The sequence below is a fragment of the Haliaeetus albicilla genome, chromosome 25, assembly GCF_947461875.1.
Source record: "Haliaeetus albicilla chromosome 25, bHalAlb1.1, whole genome shotgun sequence".
NCBI classification, from domain to species: Eukaryota; Metazoa; Chordata; class Aves; order Accipitriformes; family Accipitridae; genus Haliaeetus; species Haliaeetus albicilla.
Genome location: NC_091507.1, coordinates 1,137,165 through 1,158,109, shown reverse-complemented (window position 1 = coordinate 1,158,109; position 20,945 = coordinate 1,137,165). Strand labels below are relative to the sequence as shown.

The 20,945-nt window shown below is 41.1% G+C and overlaps 1 protein-coding gene across 1 annotated transcript in view; it reads left to right on the top strand.

Annotated features, from left to right (window-relative positions):
- Positions 1–19,578, top strand: part of BMX (BMX non-receptor tyrosine kinase) — a 35,468-nt gene extending 15,890 nt beyond the window's left edge. The window contains exons 7-19 of the mRNA XM_069770335.1: positions 2,019–2,197; positions 4,209–4,271; positions 5,279–5,338; positions 6,110–6,164; positions 7,758–7,837; positions 8,495–8,622; positions 9,035–9,109; positions 9,849–10,020; positions 10,940–11,156; positions 12,846–12,910; positions 15,278–15,396; positions 17,320–17,477; positions 18,484–19,578. Of these exons, the coding sequence (XP_069626436.1) occupies positions 2,019–2,197; positions 4,209–4,271; positions 5,279–5,338; positions 6,110–6,164; positions 7,758–7,837; positions 8,495–8,622; positions 9,035–9,109; positions 9,849–10,020; positions 10,940–11,156; positions 12,846–12,910; positions 15,278–15,396; positions 17,320–17,477; positions 18,484–18,558 (1,446 nt within the window). The 3' untranslated portion in view covers positions 18,559–19,578. The remainder of the gene's footprint in view (positions 1–2,018; positions 2,198–4,208; positions 4,272–5,278; positions 5,339–6,109; positions 6,165–7,757; positions 7,838–8,494; positions 8,623–9,034; positions 9,110–9,848; positions 10,021–10,939; positions 11,157–12,845; positions 12,911–15,277; positions 15,397–17,319; positions 17,478–18,483) is intronic.
- The last annotated feature ends 1,367 nt before the right edge of the window (positions 19,579–20,945 follow it).

Below are 20,945 nucleotides of genomic sequence, written 5' to 3'. Positions count from 1 at the left end.
CAGTTTAATCTCTGTATTATAATTTTCTCCATCAGAAAAACAACTGCAACTGCAGTTTGACAACTGCAGGCAACTCTAGTTCTGTCATTATTCTACAAAGCAAACAGGCAATTCTAAGACTTGAATCCTGCCTAACACAAGCCCTCAAGCTATAAGCTCATTTCCACCGAAGTCAGATATGACCAACAGGAACCACACTTACTGGGTTCAAGTGGTAGTACTTGATGAGTAATGGACCTACTTCTAGTCAAATGAAGAGGACTCTGCTGTGAGTGAGTCCTTTAAAGAATGAGTATCTCCACTGGAGCTTATTGAAATTAGATTGAGACTTTGTGTGTTTGCAGGAAGAAATCATGTGTGTCTTCTGGCTCAGTGGACTTAATCAGGCATTCACTTGGCTCTTTGGTTTCTCCTTGTTGAAATTAATTAAAGAAATGTCAATAAAGAGAAAACAAACAAACATACAATGCCTTGGTCACTTGGACTTGATTTAAAGGAATCACAGCCTCCTTCAGGACACTTGGCATTCTTCCCTAGCATTGCATTACAGTGGTTTTCAATAATAAATAGGTGGCATTTGGAGCCTTTTCTCCTAAGTCTTTCTTATTTTCCCTCATCCTTTGCTGTCAGTGTTTCAAGTGTAGTTTTCTCTGCTCTTAAAGAATTGTGATGTCTAGATTTTCTCAGTTATGACATTTCCCTGATTTCTAAATTCATTTCAGTGCCTTAATTTTAGATGCTCTTTTGCCCATGATTTGAATGATGTCACCTAACTTTAATGCCAGCCTTCTCATCCAAGTCATTTATGTAGCACTCCTCAACAATCAGTGACAAGAGGCAGACACTTCTGTAGGATGACATATTTCACATGAAGACACAAGTCAAAGCTAGGTAAAATTAATCCCATAGTTACATACCTATACTTGTTTAACTCTGCACAGGGAAAGGTAGGCACCAAGGAGTGGGATTCCTTATATCCAACATGCTTAGCAGAGAAATGTCAATAAAACATGGTAAGGAAAGGGAATGATTTAGAATTAGCATAGCTTTTTGCTTTCAGTGGTTAGTAGTAACAATTGACTAATGCTTGTTGTGCTTCATGGTAACATTACTATTGATCAAAAGCCATTCAAAAAACAAAAGTTATTTTATAATACTCTGATGGGTTTTTTTGATACAACTGGACATCATTGCATGTAGTTATAGTAAAACATAATTTGGTCATGTGGAGAACAGTATCTGGGCTGTGCTTCTAAATGGATGAGGAAAAAGCTGCTTGTATGTGCCCATCTTCTAAGCTTTGATTAATTTGACTAATATCATTATACATGTTGAAGATATAAGTGATCATGTACATGTGCTATTTCTTACTGTACCCTGTTGTCCTGGTTTTGGCTGGGATAGAGTTAATTTTCTTTCTAGTAACTGCTATAGTTTTATGTTTTGGATTTAGTATGAGAATGTTGATAACACAACATTATGTTTTCAGTTGTTGCTAAGTCGTGTTTATACGAAGTCAAGGATCTTTCAGCTTCTCATGCGCAGCCAGCAAGAAGGCTGGAGGGGCACAAGAAATTGGGAGGGGACACAGCCAGGACAGCTGACCCAAACTGGCCAAAAGGATATTCCATACCATATGATGTCATGCCCAGTATATAAACTGGGGGGAGCTGGCTGGGGGTGAGGGGTGGATTGCTGCTGGGGAACTACCTGGGCATCGGTCAGCGAGTGGTGAGCAATTGCATTGTGCATCACTTGTCTTCTTGGGTTATATTTCACTCTCTTTTTGTTATCTTCCTTTTCATTACTACTATTATTATTTCTTTTTTATTTCAGTTATTAAAATGTTCTTATGTCAACCCACAAGTTTTACTTGTTTTCGATTCTCCTCCCCATCCCACCAGGAAGGGCAGGGAGGAGTGAGTAAGCAGCTGCGTGGTGCTTAGTTGCTGGCTGGGGTTAAACCATGACACCTGTGCTGCATCTCCTTACCATTTTATTTCCTCTGTCTTCAAAAGCAGAAGCATAGAAGCCTGCCTCAGGTGCTATCATCAGACAAGTCAGTCCTGAACATGGCTGTGGCCCAATGCAACTATGAACCCAAAGGAAATTCAGCTATCCAGCTTGTCAGAAACAATAAATACTATGTATTGCAAGAGGAAGATTCTGACTGGTGGAAAGTAAGGGATTTGGAAGGGTAAGTATGCCCTGCAGAATGCTTTTGTTCAATGACCATGGTCTTCCACATATCTCATCTTCATAGACAACACTGCAGGCAGTCCTGGTACCTTTCAGGACCTATGTTAGCTTTTAAACATTGCTCTAGAAGCTTAATTGTCTTCTGTACAAGTCCATTTTCATTACCATCCTTGGCTGCCAGGTTGAGTAAGATTTATAACAGTCACTGCCTACTATACTAGCTAAGATAGCATCCAGTGGCCTTAATTTTGATATGTGCCTGAAGAAGGGCTTGTGTACACAGAAGCTATCAATTTTTTTCCAACTATTTAGTTTAAGTGAATAAAAAGATAAAATCTCTCCTCACAAATGTTGCCTCTATTTTATGCACACACTGTCTTTAGACCAACGCCATTACTATTGCATATCAGTGACAGCACAGGAGGCCAGCGAGAACTGCTGAGGCACGAATCACTTATCACTTCAGTCTCTCCCCAGCTTTAGCAGTACTTTTCCACAAAGACAGGGCATGCCTAGCCTGCACAGGGTTTAATTATTCTCTTTGAAGTTCACAAGTGGAAGAATTCCCTTCAGCCATTGAAAATAAGATATTTTTCATTAACATCCAGCTGGGGCAGAAAAGAGCATCTCTTCTCAAGTTATTAAATGAGAAACAGCTTTAGGAGTACACTGGAAACAAAGGCAATGCAACAAACAGGAGCTGCCTGGAAGAGATAAGATTCCTTGTCTGTCTCATGATGGGTAGTAGCTCAGTTTGATTTTAAGTACATGACAGAAATGTGGAAGGGAAGGATTTTGAGCTAGGGGATGCCCAAACTGGTTTGGAACAGAATGAAATTACTTGATCCACTCATAATTCACTGATTAAGTGTACAACTGCAAGAAAACCAACAAATAAAGCAACCTTAACTTAAGGTTAAGTGTCTGCACTTTGTGACTCACAGGATTGGCATACTGTTCTGGATGAAGAAAGCAGCACACAACCCCAGAAACTCAAAGACAATAATAAATTAGTAAGCTTGGACATGTTCTTAAATGCTTTCACTGGACTGTTTATGGCTATGTAAAAACATATGAGACAGGCAGCTCTGCTTATAGAGCCTGAGTAGAAGGCTCTAAGATAAATGAAGGAGCAGAGAGAGATCAAGAAAAAGGGGGGACATTTACAGTTTTTTCTCTGCCTTGAGAAACTGAGACTTTTGCAGTGTTGATTCTGTAAGGACAAGTCACATATATATCATAACAAATCCTTTAAATTCTGCTTGAAAAAAATTGAAGATCTTGTTTTCTTGAATGTAGTAGGAACAAACATCAGGAGTTACCCGTTTCACCTGTTTTCATACACTCTTAGTCTTTTTCTCGCTCTACTGAAATCTGTGGTAAAGAAACTCTTCCTTTCTGTGTCCATCCATATTCAAGTATACAATTTATTCCCCCTATTTATCCTTCTGATGGGCACAGCATACAGCCCACCTCCGTACAACGATAGATGCCTGTTGGCCCCCATAACTTAGGTCCATCATGCCGTGCTGCCAGCTGCTTTAAGTGGTAGCTCAGCCGTCCGTATTCACTTAGCTTAACTTCTCAGTTGCGTCTGGCATTGTGTCAGGAAGAGTGCTGAGCCTACCTATTGACTTTCTGCATTCGACCTTGGATACTCTGCTGGCACCCATTAGTCACTGGCATCCTTCATCACAGCAACTGAGATGGCATGTAATGAAATTGTTGAACAGCTGCTCCAATCTTCCATATGATGAATCCAATCCCTGAGGAAGAATCCATTTCAGTGACTAGCAATGAGTACTTCATCGAAATGTATTCTTCTAAAACAAATTACTTCTGTGTTTTTCTACATGGTAAGTAAAAGCAGAAACGTTTTAACCATGAGCAGTTCTGTTGGTGGCATTCTAAAAAGTGACTTTTTGATTAATCCCTTTTCCTATTTTAAGTGACCAAATTTAAGATGCAGTCATGTATGATAGCTAAACTGTGAACTGTTTATTTTGCAGGAATGAAGGTTTCATACCAAGCGCTTACTTGAGAAAGTTATCTCTGGATGATGATGAGCCAAGGTGAATCAATATGCAGCCATCCACTGCTTAAATGTTTTCCTCACAACTCTAGTAAAGATTAGGCAGATTAGTTCTGGAATACTTTTCTTTTGAAATAACTTTCTGAGTACTAAGCATAACGTTTGCTGAAAGGTATAGAATCAGATACAATTTTTCTTCTTGACTCATACATTAATGCAAAAAACATCAGCTGAAAATCCTGGTTTCATTTAAATCAATAGGGTTTTGCCACTGACTTCAGTGACCCTGGGATTACAGTCTTTGTACTCTTATTTCAGCATTAAATCAGCCTCACTAGCGCTCTTGTGCCTTTGTGTGTATGTGAGTAGTCCTGTAAAAGGTAAAGGGAATCCAGGTCTGTCAAAGTGGTACATCACACCAATCTTTTCCTTTTTAGTAAGATGACATGAAATTGTAAGCATTAAACGTATGCCTAAGTATTTGAACAAAAATCTGACAGAAACGTAGCAGATTGTGTCATAGTAAACCATACAGGACGAGATTCAGAGGTTTCCTTAAAAAAAACCCTACTCTTACAGTATCCTGTAAAAAGCAGCATAAATAAGAATCATTATTTCTGCACAAGAGGTTATTTTAGGGGCCTCTTTTTCTGCCACATGAACTCCTGTTGTCTGTCACGCTAAGAACATTTATTGGGGAAGTCTAGGGTTGTGCAGTTTTGGAAATCTCCCATGTAAATTTTGAAAAGGTAGATGCAATCTCTTCATGAGGTCGCTAAAGGAATATGTAGTTTCATTGCCTGTTACAGCATGCACAGAGAATATTTGGCTTTCCAACAGATTGCACAGTGGAGGGGAAAGGTTGTATAAGTGTTTACCAAGTCAGAAAAAATCCAGACAATTAAATATGTCTCAACTTTTTGAAATATCCACCTTCAACCATGGCATAACTACTCAAAAAATATATATAGTATGACTTTTAACCCAAGGAAGGTATTTTTCATAACCAGTTTTTCACAGTTTCAGTGTGTTGCTTTGTCTTTGCAGCGAAAACTCCAGGGTCAGTGAACAGACACTGGCAGAAGAGCAGAGTATTGCTAAGCATGAGTGAGTATACAGAATATGTCTTCATGAGAATCAAAAGATTCTTTGGGCAGAGGTTGTCTTTCCACTTTACATGTTCACTATACCTAGAGCAATACATATGGCTGTCATAATAATGATAATAATTATAGATATTGTCATCAGCAACATCACTGCCCACGGACTTCCAAAGGCATGAATGTATTTGTTTTCAGACAAAACAAGGCATTTAGACAAATCAGTCTAGTATGCTAATAGAGGGATGCTTCATAAAAGTGAACTGCTATTAAAAAGGCTTCATTGGAGCTCCTTGAACTGATCTGATATAGGATGTTTGGCTTGTTTCCTCCATTTGGGACCTCTCAGTTTACTTAAATATTATGACAACTATGACAAGGTTAGAGGAGAATTATGCACCTCCCAGCTTTTCGGGAGACAGCTGTGTCATGGTCTGCGGGAGACAGAGCAAACTGCTCCTGGTAGAGCTCCTGGCAGAGCATTAGAGCAGCAGGATCCTCCTCTAAGGATGTGCTGTAAAAAGTCAGAGTCACAGAGTGGGCCAAGATATTTCAGGAGGAGACCCACTGGATGGATGAGAGGAAGCAGATGGGAACTAGTGGTTTGTCTTTTATCTCATGGCCTAAAATCACACAGGCAGGACAAGTCCCAAGTCTACTCTCTGGCTTTTAAAAGCAGCTTTGAAAATATTTACAATGCCTGGCATTTTTCGTGTCTCTGCTGTGCCTTATTCAGAAATCAGCCTGTGAATAATAAGCCCAATATTTCTCTTTGCAGTTGGTATGCTGGTAATATCTCCCGTGCCCAGTCTGAGCAGCTGCTCCGTCAGAAGGTTGTACATATCCTTTATCGCTTGTATATGAACAACCATGGAAATTTTTCTGTGTCTGTTGTCTTTGCTACACTGTGTAGCTAGAGGATGCTGATGCTCTTCAAATAGCTGTAGTATTACAGAGTGCTAGAAACTCTTGTGCTAACTTGGTATTGATGAACAGATCTCCAAAACTGCCTGGATGCGTTAATGGCTCTTCTACATAAATGAACAAATGCTGCACCTCTAAAATACACCTGGAACAAAGCCACGCTGAGTGCATTTCCCCTCACAGCTCTGCTTTTTGGTTTTAGCTCTAGGCCTGTGTTGTTTGCTCCACTGTGGCTCTTTCTGCAGGTCAGTCTAGAGGAATCCTCTGTGATGGTTTTACAACACACAAACAGGGAGTAAAAGAAGTTCACTCAGACAACCCTGAGCAAACGCAGTGCTATGCCCACTGAGCATTGGCTGGATGCAGCTGACAAGGAGCAGGGATGGATAGCACCGTAGGACTAGTCGTGTGGACCAGTCTTTACAGCATACGACTGCAGAGGGGCATGTCCATGTACCTTTCTGGAGAACACCCAGCCTCAGCCATGCTTTGCACTTGAATGCGCTGTGTAAACAAGCTTTCCTCTTGTGGCTTGCTGCCTTCTCACAGCCATTCTCATTGGTACTTAGCCACTAACAACTTTGATATAACTCAACCCTTTGGGAGCCTTGGCTCAGTGTCCATTCCCTTAGACCTGCACCATAGGTTCAGGGGTGAAATTCAAGTGTGGCAAATCGCTGGAGAAAGGCACTTACGTCCCAGTCCCAAAAGGTGCTGGATACTCCTGACTGCAATTAACTTTAAGGGGATGTGAAGTTTCCTTTGAACTTCACAGCAATGAACCTTGGCCTGTATGTGAGGTTCTAGAGGTCTTCTTTCCTCCCTGCAATAGTCATTCCTGGCATATTAGAGGTGTAGCTGTTAAATGAACTCTGAAAAACAGAATTTCCAGCCCAGTACAGTAAACCATTAACAGAAGTAGAAGTGGATAGTGAAAGTTAGGACTGGAGTACCACATAAAGACTAAAAATAGTCCAGATATAATAGAGTGCAGTGAAAAATCTTTTTATTTATTCAGTAATTCAGAAATACTTTGGCAATAGAAAATAAATCAGTCTAATGCATTATGTAAAGGAACTAAGGGTGGTGGACAGAGCTCTTATTCAGACAGGATGTATGTGGCAGTGTTACCCCCTCTGGAGCGTACCTGAGGAAGGAGATGGGTTTAACAACTCTCCATCTTCCCAGTTAGAAATCTGTATCTGTGCACCAAAACAAAATTGCAGACTACTTGCTTCATGTCTGGGCTGGGGTGCAACTCACCTAACTTTAAACATTTACAGTGGGATACCACAACCAGTTACCTAGACCCATGTTTTAGTGGAGAGAAATAAATATTTCTAAAGCATAATTCATCTTGTCCTAATGTAGTCTTTAAAGGAGGTCAGATGGGTCATGTCTCCTTCTCTCCTTTGTGGACATTACAGTGTAAAAGCCTAAAGTTCACTGAAATGAATCCCAACCTCATTGTTCCTTGTAAATTTTTTTTTTTTTTTAATTAGGGGAAGGAAGGTGCTTTTGTGGTTCGGAATTCTAGCCAAGCAGGAATGTATACTGTGTCTGTATTCAGCAAGGTTCCTGAGTGAGTATCCAAAGAATATGTACCATTTCTATGAGTGTGCTATGGGCATGCTGCTTGGTGTGACTGGTCAACAACAAAATCTCTACATTGTGTTAAAGGTGAACATCAGGCACATTCAGGTCGTATTAGTTATTTGAATTCATACATGACAGTGCCTCCCTGAATGGGGGAGCGGAGGTCCAGAATTGTCTTATCTAAACATAGGCACACGGCAGGCACATAATCTAGGGGAATAGCGGGGTTGAGAGAGAGAGAAGGAAGGAAGGGAAGGGGAAGGGGAAGGGGAAGGGGAAGGGGGAAGGAGAAGGGAAGGCATTCAAAATGAGATGTAGAACCATTGCAAGGGCAGTATATGAAAGTCTTTTGCTCTAGATGTAACCATTGGGAGACGAGTACTAACCATCAGACTACATTAGAGTGTGCAGCAGAAGTCTCCAAGGTGCGAGGAGCCTGTGCTACATAGCCAGCAGGTGTTAAGAGGGCAAAAGCAGACTGAGGCAAATGTAACAGTCTTCCTGGTGATATCTACTACCTATTTTGTTATTTGCCCAGCAGGAGCGTTGCAGTTCATTCAGCAACTAACCAATCTATTAATGTATGGGCTGGAAGGCACTTTGCAAGGCTTTGACATGTACTGCACTTTGTGATGTTTTTCAGAAGTAAAAAAGGAACAGTCAAACATTACCATGTACACAAAACCCCTGAGAACAAGTATTACCTCTCTGAAAAATATTGTTTTGAATCAATTCCCAAGCTTATACACTACCATCAGCACAACTCAGCCGGTAATCCTATATGCTCTTTCTATTTGATTGGCTTTGGCTTAGGCTTCCGGACTTCTCAGCATTATGGTGAATCTTTTCCAATACTGAATACTCTATTGAAACATCTTTTGGGAGAGTTTGGGTGGAACTTGATCTAATATTTTCACAATCAATACAGTTGTTTTCTTTTGCTGTACAGTGCTTTTTTGGTATTGTACTACCTCTTCTTGCAATACCTCTGCTGGACCAGCCCTTAAGCACAGAAAAATTTCAATCTTGTGAACTGATGCAGCAGCTGCTGAATATTGAATATCTGTCATTACCTGGATGGTTGTAATATAGCAGGGAGAGGGAGGTATTAGTTTCCCTGTATTTTCTTTGATTTCAGAAGACTCATGTATATATTGTGACCTTTAACAGGTTTTCTTTGCAGGTATGGTGACAAGGCTCCGGCATGCAGTGTCTACACAAGTAAATAAAGTTCCATCCACAGCTTCATTAGGAAATGGTATGAAGATAACTTTCCTTTTTGAAACTGGTGTCAGTCTTGGCCACCAAGAATAACCAGAAAATCATGACTGTTACTGCTTTCAGACTTGCAGGAGGTTACAGAATCTTAGTTTGGTGGCCATTTCTGCTTGTCCATGCAGGAGGCAATGTAAAAATTTAGGAAGGATGATCTTTCAGTCAATATCTCCTTCTGTAGTTTCTTCTTGTCCAGTGTAGCATTGAGACTTTATGGTTCTATGAAATAGGGTATCCCTTCCTACAAGTGCATCTAGTCTACATCCAGGCCAACATGAATGCAAAGGCATTTTATATCAACTTTCATGTTGTGCCCTTGTTAAGGCATTTTATGTCAGGTCTTATATCAACTGTGCGAGACCTTGCATGCTTCTTTCCCCAACACATCTGAGCCATGGCCATTCTTTCCCTTTGCCACATTACCTGGCACAGTAATACTTGTTCTCCAATCTCCTCCATGAAAATATATCATCATTTGATGCATAAACCTCTCTCAAATCTACTTATAAAGCTTAAACCTAAGCAGTAGCAAGCAACATTTGTAGGAAGTGTAATCTCCTTCCATAACTCAAACACAAAGCTGAGAGACAGGTATGTTGCTTCACTGCTGCATGGTTCTGTCTGCAACCCTCCAGAGAAAACAACAGCATTGTATATGGGGGATAACATGCTTGCATTTGTCCATTTTTTTTATGCTAAAGGAATTTCTTTTGTCCCACTAGGAATCTGGGAGCTGAAACGAGAAGAAATTGTCCTGTTGAGAGAGCTAGGGAGTGGTCAGTTTGGAGTGGTGCATCTGGGAAAGTGGAAGGGACAATATGATGTGGCCATAAAGATGATTAAAGAGGGAGCGATGTCAGAAGATGAATTCATAGAAGAAGCTCAGACCATGATGTAAGCTATGGCATTGCTTAATTATTTGGAAATAATGATCTCTCCAAACATTAATCAGTAATGTATAGCACACACAGGAAAGAGAATTTCCTCTTAAAAATAGCATTAAGTAGTGTTGAGTACATTAGGCACAAGCTAAATAGTTAGCCATATGGAATATTTGAGGTATTACCAAAAGAACTTCACAAAGATTGATACTGTCATCTACAAAGTTTTCAATTAACTTATCTTCCACAACTTCAGAGGTTCCACATATGTCACTTAAAACTCTGCTTCATTAGCAGTTACACAGAAACAGTTAGAAAGCTGTTCCTGCCATCCTGCAGGTAGGAATGAGAGACAGATCAACAACTGAGAAATGCCAGAAATATGAACATGAGACTTGAAGTTTTAGTCTCTGACTCTGAAGAGGTAAGGATGTTATAATTTCCAGTGAAATTCCATGAGATGATAAATGAAGCATATGAATTCAAGAATATTTCATATATCTCTTATCCTGAAGGAATGCACTACATTCCTGTCATTTAACTACCTGATATGATCAGGATTCTCAATGTGAAAATTTTGCAACATGGTTTTAGTAGAAAACCTTAAGGTCTAAGGTCCACCCCACCAACTCAGATCTATTTTCTCCCACCATTAAGGTTGCACGTTTGTGCTGCTAAATCCTATTTCAGGTTTTGACTATGAAGTTGTCATTTCATCAATACTGAGTCTTTTGATTGTCATCAATACTGAATTTCAGAGTACTCAGCAGAAGGACACTCAATTCTACTTGAAAAGGAATGTTTGAAATCTGAGATGGGACTGCATCCAGTCTCAATAATTTCTTTCACTATGTTGTATTAATATTTGAAGAACAAAACTTACAGAAATGCACAAGAATCTCCATTTATTTGGTTATTTTTATGTATTTCAGGAAACTTAATCATCCCAAACTTGTTAGACTGTACGGCGTATGCTCAAAATCATATCCCATCTATCTAGTGACGGAATACATGCCTAATGGCTGTTTGCTTAGCTACTTAAGGAGTCATGGGAAGGAACTACAACCCCTTCAGCTTCTGGAAATATGTTACGATGTCTGTGATGCTATGGCATTTCTGGAGAGCTGTCAGTTCATACACAGAGATTTGGTAAGCTGTACTGTGGGAGAAGCAGACCGGGGAAGGCAGGGGGATGGTGTAACACCAGGCAGTCCTGCCCCTCAGGATCAGCCACAGCCCCGCGGGCTCTTTGGCACTCGCCCCAGCAGGCACTGTGGTCCCCTGGACAGGGACACCCCACCGGCTCAACACGAAGCAGCTCTGGGCAAGCAGCGCTAGAGCCATATGTAAATGGCACTGCCCACAAGCTAATTTGCTCTGCTTCAGAGCTGAGCTGACCGGTCTACAGCCCTGCATACTGTGCTGCCTGCAGTTATGGGCTCGAGCCTCAAGGATGTACGTGCCGCTTGGCAGCACAGACATCCAATTGTAAAATTAGTCCACTGAAGTAAAGGGTTCTGTCCAACAACACTGCAGTCCTCCAGGAGAAAGCGGTGCAACATTGAAGATTTGGGTCACTTAGATTGTTTTTTGATGAGTTAGGGATTTATCTAATTGGTAACTACTTCTTTCATAAAACGAGTGTGAACACTACTAGGATAAACTGGAATTTACTCTGGTGCATTGCAAGCAGGAGCAGAACTTGAAAGTCTGCATCTACTTAGCTCTTTTAAAGACATTTATCTGCCAGTTTTCAAGCAAGTATTTCAAGTTGCTTTCGATGAAGGGATCAGACCTTTCAAGGAGTTGGACCGAAAGTTTATGCAAAACTTAGCTTTCAAGTATGCTGGCTTTGGGAAAATAAGCTGTTATTTTATTGGCCTATTAAAACTGAACCTAGCCAAATTTCTGGTGCATTGCACTTCAGAGTCAGTAGCAGTATTTAGCCTTCTAACTCTAGACAAAAATACGTTGGAAGATTTGTAACATTTTATGTCACAGACTTGCTTAATTTTCTAATAGGTGTGCAGTCTCCCCAGGTAGCATTTTAAATGTCTTGTTGACGCTTTCAAAGAATTGTCTTAAGTGTAAACAAAGTTGTTAAAGCCATACCTCACCAATTTTCAAACCCTGATTTGGAAATCAGGAATATCAGACAACTTAAGTAGCAGAGTTTAAGCTGTAAATATAAATATATGGCTGTGCACCACGGGAAAACAGAGAGATAAAACAAGCTTGATTTCAGGTTGAAAACTGTAGATGCAAACTGTATCACAGAAATTAATAAGCATGCAGGCAGAGAATACAGCCTTAGATAAATGTTCTCAAGTTATCATTTGCAGAACTAGGCTTATACTGAACTTCTCATAAATCAAGCTCTTTAAATCACCTTTCATTGTTCCACTCTGTTTATAGTGCATTGCAAATAAGCCAATCAATGTTTTTCACATTTTGATGCCTCGGTAAATTCTGAGACTACTGAAAAGGACCCTGGAGTGGGACACCACTTGAAAGACAGGGTTTAGTTTCTGGCTCTGTTGCTGTTTCTCTAGGTGAATGTGGGTTTCTCAGCTCTGTTTCCTCGTCCCTCAATGTCCTTATTTGTAAAGCTGTGATAAGGGTAAAGAAAGTTTTTCAATCAATAGTCAAAAAGTTAAATAAGAGAGCTACTTACTGTTCCCTTGCAGTTCCAAACTTAATTGCTTCAATCAAAGAATGTCACTATCTATTGAAATGCTAGAGGACAGAAATTATTGTTAGCAAATTACCAAGACATGACGTTATTTTCTCCTCTTTGTATTTTTTCCACTCATCTCTTTTCTCATTTCTCTACTAAAGGCTGCTAGGAACTGTTTGATTGACAGCAATCTTACTGTGAAAATATCTGATTTTGGGATGACTAGGTAAGTAAAACAATTGGGATCCTTGTGAAGCTATGATGTTCGTGTACATATAGTTTACTGGCATCGATCAGCTAGCAACTGGCTGTTCGGAAAGTTAAGCCACAGATACAGCTCTTTGTGTCTCCTTTCCATTAATGACCTGTGGTGGGCTGACCCTGGCTGGGTGCCAGGTGCCCACCAAAGCTGCTCTGTCACTCCCCCCTCAGCTGGACAGGGGAGAGAAAATATAATGAAAAGCTCGAGGGTCGAGATAAGGATGGGGAGAGATCACTCACCAATTACCATCATGGGCAAACCAGACTCGACTTGGGGAAATCAGTTTAGTTTATTAACAATCAAATCAGAGTAGGGTAATGAGAAACAAAACCCGACCTGAGAACGCCTTCCCCCCATCGCTCCCTCCTGCCCACCTCAGCCCCACTCCCGGTTCTCTCTCCCTCCTCCCCCCCAGCGGCGCGGGGGAACAGGGGCTGGGGTCAGTCCGTCATACCTGGTCTCTGCCGCTCCTTCCTCCTCAGGGGGAGGAGGACTCCGCACTCGGTCCCTGCTCTGCCGTGGGGTCCGTCCCTCCCACGGGAGACAGTCCTCCACCAACTTCTCCAAGGTGGGTCCTTCTCATGGGCTGCAGTTCTTCACGAAATCTCAGAGTTTACTTTGTGTACAAGATTTTCACCTAATTTGGGGGCCAAACATCTTAATCAGCAGCCTTAATGGAGAGAAGTTGGAGAGGATGAGCAGCCTAGAGAACACATCCTCTGAGAAGAGGCTGAGGCAGCAGGCTGCGTAGTCTGGTGAAGAGGAGGCTAAGAGGGGATCTAAAAGCTGCCTATAGCTACTTACAGTTACAAAGCTGATGGAGCCAAGTAAGTTTTATCAGTGCCAGGTGATATAGCAGTGGATATCGGCCACATACTGCAGGTTGGGAAGTTCAGGCTGGACAGTAAGATGTTTCCCCAGGAGGGTGGTGGAACAGTGAAATATGCGGGTCAGGGAGACTACGAGATTGCAGACGTTGGAGGCTTTTAAGACTTGGCTACACAGAGCCATGGCTGACCTGATCTGATGTTGGGAGTAATCCTATTTGAGCAGGAGGCTGGGCTAGATAGCCTTACAACAGGCATTTCTATGATTCTGCATTATTTCTCTAGTTTGTTAATAGCAATGATCTGTTCTATAGATTATAGCTAATGCCTCTATCAGGTATCCTTTGGAAATTTGGGTTCTGCCCAGGCTTTTCTTAGGAACCCTGTGATGTACAATGAAAAAGCAGTAAATAGTATTTCACTGTAACTCGGTCACAACCGAGTTTGTGTCACAACCAATGCTGGACAGTCCAGGGAGGAGACGTGGTGAGTTAAGAATTCCCTCAGGCTAAATTAAGGTGAAGCAACGCCAAAAAAATCAGTTAAACTTTTTATTCATAGCAGAAGGAACCTGAACTTGGGAGGCATAACAGTAGGTGGTGGGGTTTCTCACAACAGGAATTGGTATGAAACTATGTCAGTAAGCTGCATAACACATGCTAACCATATATATCAATTCAGGGAATAACTGAGTCCCCAGGTTCAGAGCAGACCCCCTTGCTTTCTAGACTCCCTCTCAGAGAAAAGCTGAGGGGTGGCTGGATCTGCTCCTAGTCCCAGACTGTGTCAACAGTTTATGTCTAAAGGGATGAGGTGTGGGGATTATGAAAAAGAAGAAAGAAAGAGGAAAACCAGTCCTGCGTCCAGCATTGGTCCAGCCAGCCTACAGGTCCAGTTTGGGTGGACACGCACGCAGGGCTTCTCGTGTCGGTGTCTTCATAGCCCAGTTCCCACCTTTTCTCATGTCAATCACGCCCCTCTTGGGCTTCTGTGCGCCGCCCGTAAGGATGTATGTCGCTCTCGACTGTGTGCATGGGCACCATTGGGAGTGGGGGCGGTGGGGGACGTGGACATGGACATGGACATGGGACGTGGGACATGGACGTGGGACGTGGGACATGGACGTGGACATGGGATGTGGATGTGGATGTGGGATGTGGACGTGGTCGTGGATGTGGACATGGGCGGGGGGATGTGGACGTGGACATGGACGTGGACATGGGTGGTGGCCATCATGAAGGGTCTCTCAGGTGGCCATGAGCCCCTTCCTCACGTAAACGCTGTGTGACCTCCGGCCGTAGGTGGTGAGCTGCCCCGCTCAGCACAGCGGGACATGGAACCGCGCACCCTCCGGCCCGGTCCAGCCTCCGCGTCCGGTCGCTGGCCGGCTTCTCACCCGCGGTTTGTTGCTCTGCAGCATTCGTTGTTCAGCAGAACTTGCCCCGCCATGATGTTTGAGACATTAACTCTTTCAGCCTCTCACAGTTTGGTTCTTGCCTTGTAGGTATGTTCTGGATGACCTTTATACAAGTTCACTAGGAAGCAAGTTTCCATTGAAGTGGTCAGCACCAGAAGTTTTTCATTACACCAAATTTAGCAGCAAGTCAGATGTATGGGCCTTTGGTATGTATGGAATTTGACATATAAATGTGTATGCATATATGCCATTACCTTTGGTTTTCCTCAACTTCCTAAGCAGAAACGCTAGACATTTACACACTGAAGGAATGTAAAAAGCAGTTGCAGCTTATGTTCTTGTTTAATATTTTTATGCATCCAAGCCCTATCCTCTGGATTTTTCTAGCCCTACTGTTTTTCTTTTAGGCACATAGAAACTCTGTTTGCTCCCCATTTGCTCTATATGTGTTTAACATGGTAAACTAAACTGTTGGTGTAACTAGACCATAAATCAGTGCTGCCCAAGTCAAAAAAGCTCTTCTGTTAGTCACAGAGGTCAGAGTGGACTCTGTGCATAAGCCAGCTGTGGAAGAGAGTCTGTGTGAGCTGGGACTGTATCTCAGCAAAAATAAGATGGTTTGCAAGTCACTTTCTACCCAGAAATTTAAATCATTTGAACTTCTACTTCAGTGGTTTTCAAGCTCTGTCCAGTCTTTCTAAAAGTCTGCAAAAGGTGTCAAAGGAAAGGGAACCTTCTGCGAACGGGCTTAAATTCCACTTACATGGGTTTGCTCCTCCAGTAGGAAAGTTTTGGCAGTAGTCAAGTTGATGAAAGATTGGCAACCCACTGTTCTTGACATTGAACCATCATGAATAAAGCAGATGAAAATGTTTCCAAATGCTGGGATTATTCTTATCTTTAACTTCAGCTATTCTACTAATATTAACTACTCTGGGAGAGAAACAGTTCATTCATGCCCTTTGTAAGTTGTTTATAATATATACGATTACATCAGGAGTTGGATTTTCTGGTGATATGTTTTCTTTTTTATTTTATCAATGAAATGCTGGCTTCAGGCTTTATTGTTGTTAACTTCAATATTGGCTTTAACTTCAATGAGAAACATTGTTTTTCCGTAGAAGGTCTTTTCTCATTTTAACACTATTCGTCAATGCAGTGGAAGCAAGGGGAGAGTGGGATCTGTCAGTGCTTGTTTAGCTGGTTTTTACTAATGAGTCTTTAAAGGGCTAAAGAACTGAACTGATGTATTCATATCCCAAAAGCAGATGTCAGAGAACAAATAATCTTGTTTTTTTTAACGTTCTCATCAGGGAAAGCTGGGATTCAGGTACCATTTTATTCTGATCCCACTGTGACACTACAATGCTCCAGTCTTTGAAGCTGGAGGGAAGTCAAAGATCCAATAAATTTCTTTTTGGGAAAAAAAAAAATTAAAAAAATCATTACTGCCAGTATTACATATCATTGTGAAATAAATATTTCACTTTTTTTTTTTTTACTTTATGGTTGGCATAATTATCACATATGTTCAGTTACAACAAAAACTGTTTCTTGCAAAGCTATCATTATGAATTAATGATTATATTATCCAGTGTTTCTATTGTTTCAGTATAATCCAGTTTTTATAGGTATGTGTAGCTGACACTAGAAAGTATTCAGAAACCTTTCTGATACTAAAGGAGTGTATGTCCTACTCTCTTAAAAGAATCAGTAAAAATTTTCTTATTATTCTATAAAAACATAGGTACCTATAGCTGTCATTTTGTTTTTCCTTCCCTGTCTTTGTGTACACACACATACATATATAAGGGGATGTTTGTATGTATTTTGTAAAAAATTTGGTCCACGGATAGCTATGTTTTGTATTTTCTCCATCATTGTCCACACTAAATATATTTTATAACTAGCTTTATGGTCTAACTTTACCTTCTGCAGTAGAAGTTGTTTTATATTTCGGTACAGAATCACACTTGTCAGTCATCTCCATACCTTTTTTTGGACAATACTCTCTTTACAGAGTCTGATCGGTTATGTGTTGCATGTGTGTCTTGTTCTGGGAAAAAAGAGTTATCTTGCATTTCTTGACTTTCATTTCTTGCCTTCCACTGCCATGAATATTTCTGCAGGTATTTTAATGTGGGAGGTGTTCACTTTGGGAAAGCAGCCCTATGAGCTTTATGATAACATCCAGGTGATTGAGAAAGTTTCTCAAGGATACAGACTTTATAGACCACAGCTGGCTTCAGACATCATCTATCAGATAATGTACAACTGCTGGCATGAGGTATGTATGTCTGCACACACAAACTGGAGAAAACAAAATAACAGGAGTCAGCAGGAGTCCCTGTTGATAGCTGAATTAGTGTTCATAGTGGAAAATATCCCTTATAAAAGCCATTGCTTGTATGTAGTACATTCTATACAGCAGTCTAGTTCAGGACATAGTCAGCACAGAAAACAAGGCATAAAGGAAGATTGGCTCCCTTCTTTTCAGAACCATGTGTTTAAGCAAATAACAGTAAAATTCCTTCAACATCAACATAATACACAAGGTGAGATTCTTCTCAGCAAATTTTAATGGTTTAAAATTTGGGTGGTGAGCTAAGCTGATTGTCTGAATTTCTTCCATGATCAATTACAGGACCATTAGTGGTACCTCTCCATGGTCATTTGTCCTTTCTATCTTAGCCACCACAGAATAAAAGATACCTGCTCTCCTATACAGAGATCTTAAACAGCAAATGTAGATGAGACCTCTACCTTTTTAGATAGCTAAAGTTGTGTGAAATAACCCCACCCTTAGAATGACAGGGATGTGTTACCCCATCTGTGAGTCTTCGAGGAGTTTTAAGTCAAATGCTGATCATGCTCATTTTATTTTGAGAGATCTGCATCTTCTGTGCCAAGAATTATCCTGATTTATTGTTCCTCTTCATCTAGATTTTAGTCAGCTCTTTGCGGACCATGACTTGTTTCTCACGAGCAACAAAGAACTGTTTGGCACATTATTGGTGATACCATGAAGTGACAGTGATGTTTGGGGTTTTTTTTTTAATATAATTGTCAGAAAAATTAGAAAAATAACTTATATTTGAGAACATGTTAATGCAAAGAAAGAAGATTAAACTATCACAACATAAGATATAAAAAGTAACTTTAATTTACTTTACCTCATAATCACTGTCTCTACAAATTTCTGCATGCTAAAATAAAGAAAAACTAATGCAAATTACGGTTCCTGAATTATTTCAAAATTAAATAACCATACCCATCATCTTTGCTTCATTTAGCTACCAGAAAAGCGCCCTGCCTTTTATCAGCTCTTATCATTTTTCGAGGCACTGAGAGAAGACAACAGAGCTTGAAAAAGAAGATTCAGAAACAGATGACTATGCATACTGGTTCCATATCACTGGTCTTCTGTACGAGAGCTAAATCTGAAATCTGCCTGACATTAGCCACCCCTATTGTTCTGTATATTGGTGTTCTTCTCATTTAATCAGGGAGTTGACCAAGAAGCGTATGGACAAAGCTTTTGTGACACTCTGTGGGTGACAGAATTTGGAAGGATACTGTGGAAGAATATAATTCATTTTGTTAGCATTGTCTCAAAAGACTTCTCAGACACTGAGAGATATATACCAATTGTGTACACTCCTTCAGTGCTTCCAAGCTGTCATTATTTGGCCCTAACTGGAAATGTAAGCAGGGAAATATATGCTTGTTAGGTTTTCTGATTATCATAACTCATCTGAATGTGGTTTTTCTTTATAATCACTTGAAGCTGATGCCTGAAATCAAATTTAGAACTGCTGCAAGTGACAGCAACATAAATAGTTATAGTCTCGCTTTCAATCGCTTAGAAATTACTACTGCTAAAATATTATATCAGTTTGCTTACCAGTACTATTGACTTCAGTTTCAGCCCTCAGGGTGTACATTTGATTTGGAATTTATTCTAAGCTACATATCTAAGATATTTGCAACTTAGCAACATATGAGGTGTTTACTAGAGTGTTATTGCTTCCTGCTACAGGTAAAAATAGCAAAAAAGTTTTATGCAGAATTCCATAGTCATTGCAATAGTGAATGGTAAATTTGCTGATCTCTATAAAACCTGAAGAGAACTGAAAATGCTATAAATATAATTGCTTAGCCTAATGTTTTACTACTGAGGAACTGGAATTAGGCTCCTGATGTTAACACTTAAATGAGAGTGTTAACTTTCAAATGTGCATAGCACCACACAAATTAGTGCTAACTTCAGTAATTCCAGAGATACCAAATAACATCTGAAGCTACGTAACTATAACAGAGGTGTCTAAACTTAGACACCGACATTTGTAAAACGCTGATCTAATATGTATAAAAGAAAAGGATTTAAAAATAAAGTAAGGTCTGAAAAAAACCCTCTCCTCTCTCCTGATATTTGAGCTAGTTCAGTGTGCGATCCCTCCAAGAGCCCAGGTGACTTCTGCTTACCCTGTCCCTGGTGGAGCTGGCCCAGCCCTAGCAGGGACCCCTCTGCAGCTCCCATCGGAGCTCACCTGAACCTAACGAGCAAGAAACGCAGGCGCAGACACGTGGGGAGAGGAGAGGAGACAAAAACCAGAGTTCTCTGGCCAGCCAGAGGCTCTGGCGCCTGTGCTTGCCGGCGTTGCCTGGCCCCAGCGCTGGAAGCTGGCTAGCGGAGCGCATCCCCGTCTACGTGGGGAGCTGCGCGTGTTGAAGGGAAAGCAGAATTTGGGGACGTGCAAATGACTGCGGGGATCTACAGGGGCGTGGGAGGCTGCACGTGAGGGAGAGGTAGGACGTGGTATGGTGTTGCCTGTGCATCAAGCTGGGCCGAGGAGCGCTGACCCCGAGAAAGGGTCAGGAAGGAGAGCTGACACAGGGGAAGTCCGAGAGGAAGGTGGAGGGGGTGCTGGGGTAATGCATGCCGTTGATTTTTTCATATAAATGTTGTCTTTTTATTTCTGCTCTTCCAACATCCCGCTGTATTTTTTTAGTGGCTTTATGTGTTGACAGTTCTGAATGGTGTTTTTTGATTCATAGCACAGCTTTTAAAATTGATCGCTTTGAAATGAACGCCTTGCCTTAACGGAAATGTTAATCTTAACAACAGATCTGAAGATGGCTGGCATGACTAATTACATTATTTGATTGTTTCCAGCTTTGCCATTCCCTTTTTCTGTTCCTGCACAGTAAGTGGGAAGACCACACATAGTTGAATTATTTACCTTAAAAGATCAGCTAACGTACTAAGGTTTGGGGATGTTATGGCAATGGGATATGTGGTGTAGGCAGGCAACTTAAAGAAAAATTATTTTCATTCCTTTACCTTCCTCCCTAGTTTGCAGTTAATCAGTATCATCTGCCTACCATTTTGTACTGTCTCATTTGAGTCTTGTCTCTTAAATAGGAAATGAGTGTGGGGCATTAGGATAGTGCTTTGAGAGCCCACAGAGTCCAGCTGTGTGTTTTCAGATATATGTTTGATTGCTTTCTACAGTTTCTGATCATTCTGGAGGCCCATGAGTTTAGGAGTCTGTGCATTTGCTGAACGTTTTTGATGCAGGCTCGTGTTTGTGCTGGCTCTTTGTCGGAACGCAGGGCTGAGCAGACACCTTGTGCCCTTCGGTCACCCTGGTGTGTACAGAACAACTTCACAGGTATCGCGGCAGGTATGGCACGGGACCTACAAGACAAAGAAATGCTGACTCTGGAAATCATCTAGCCAAACTTCTCACTC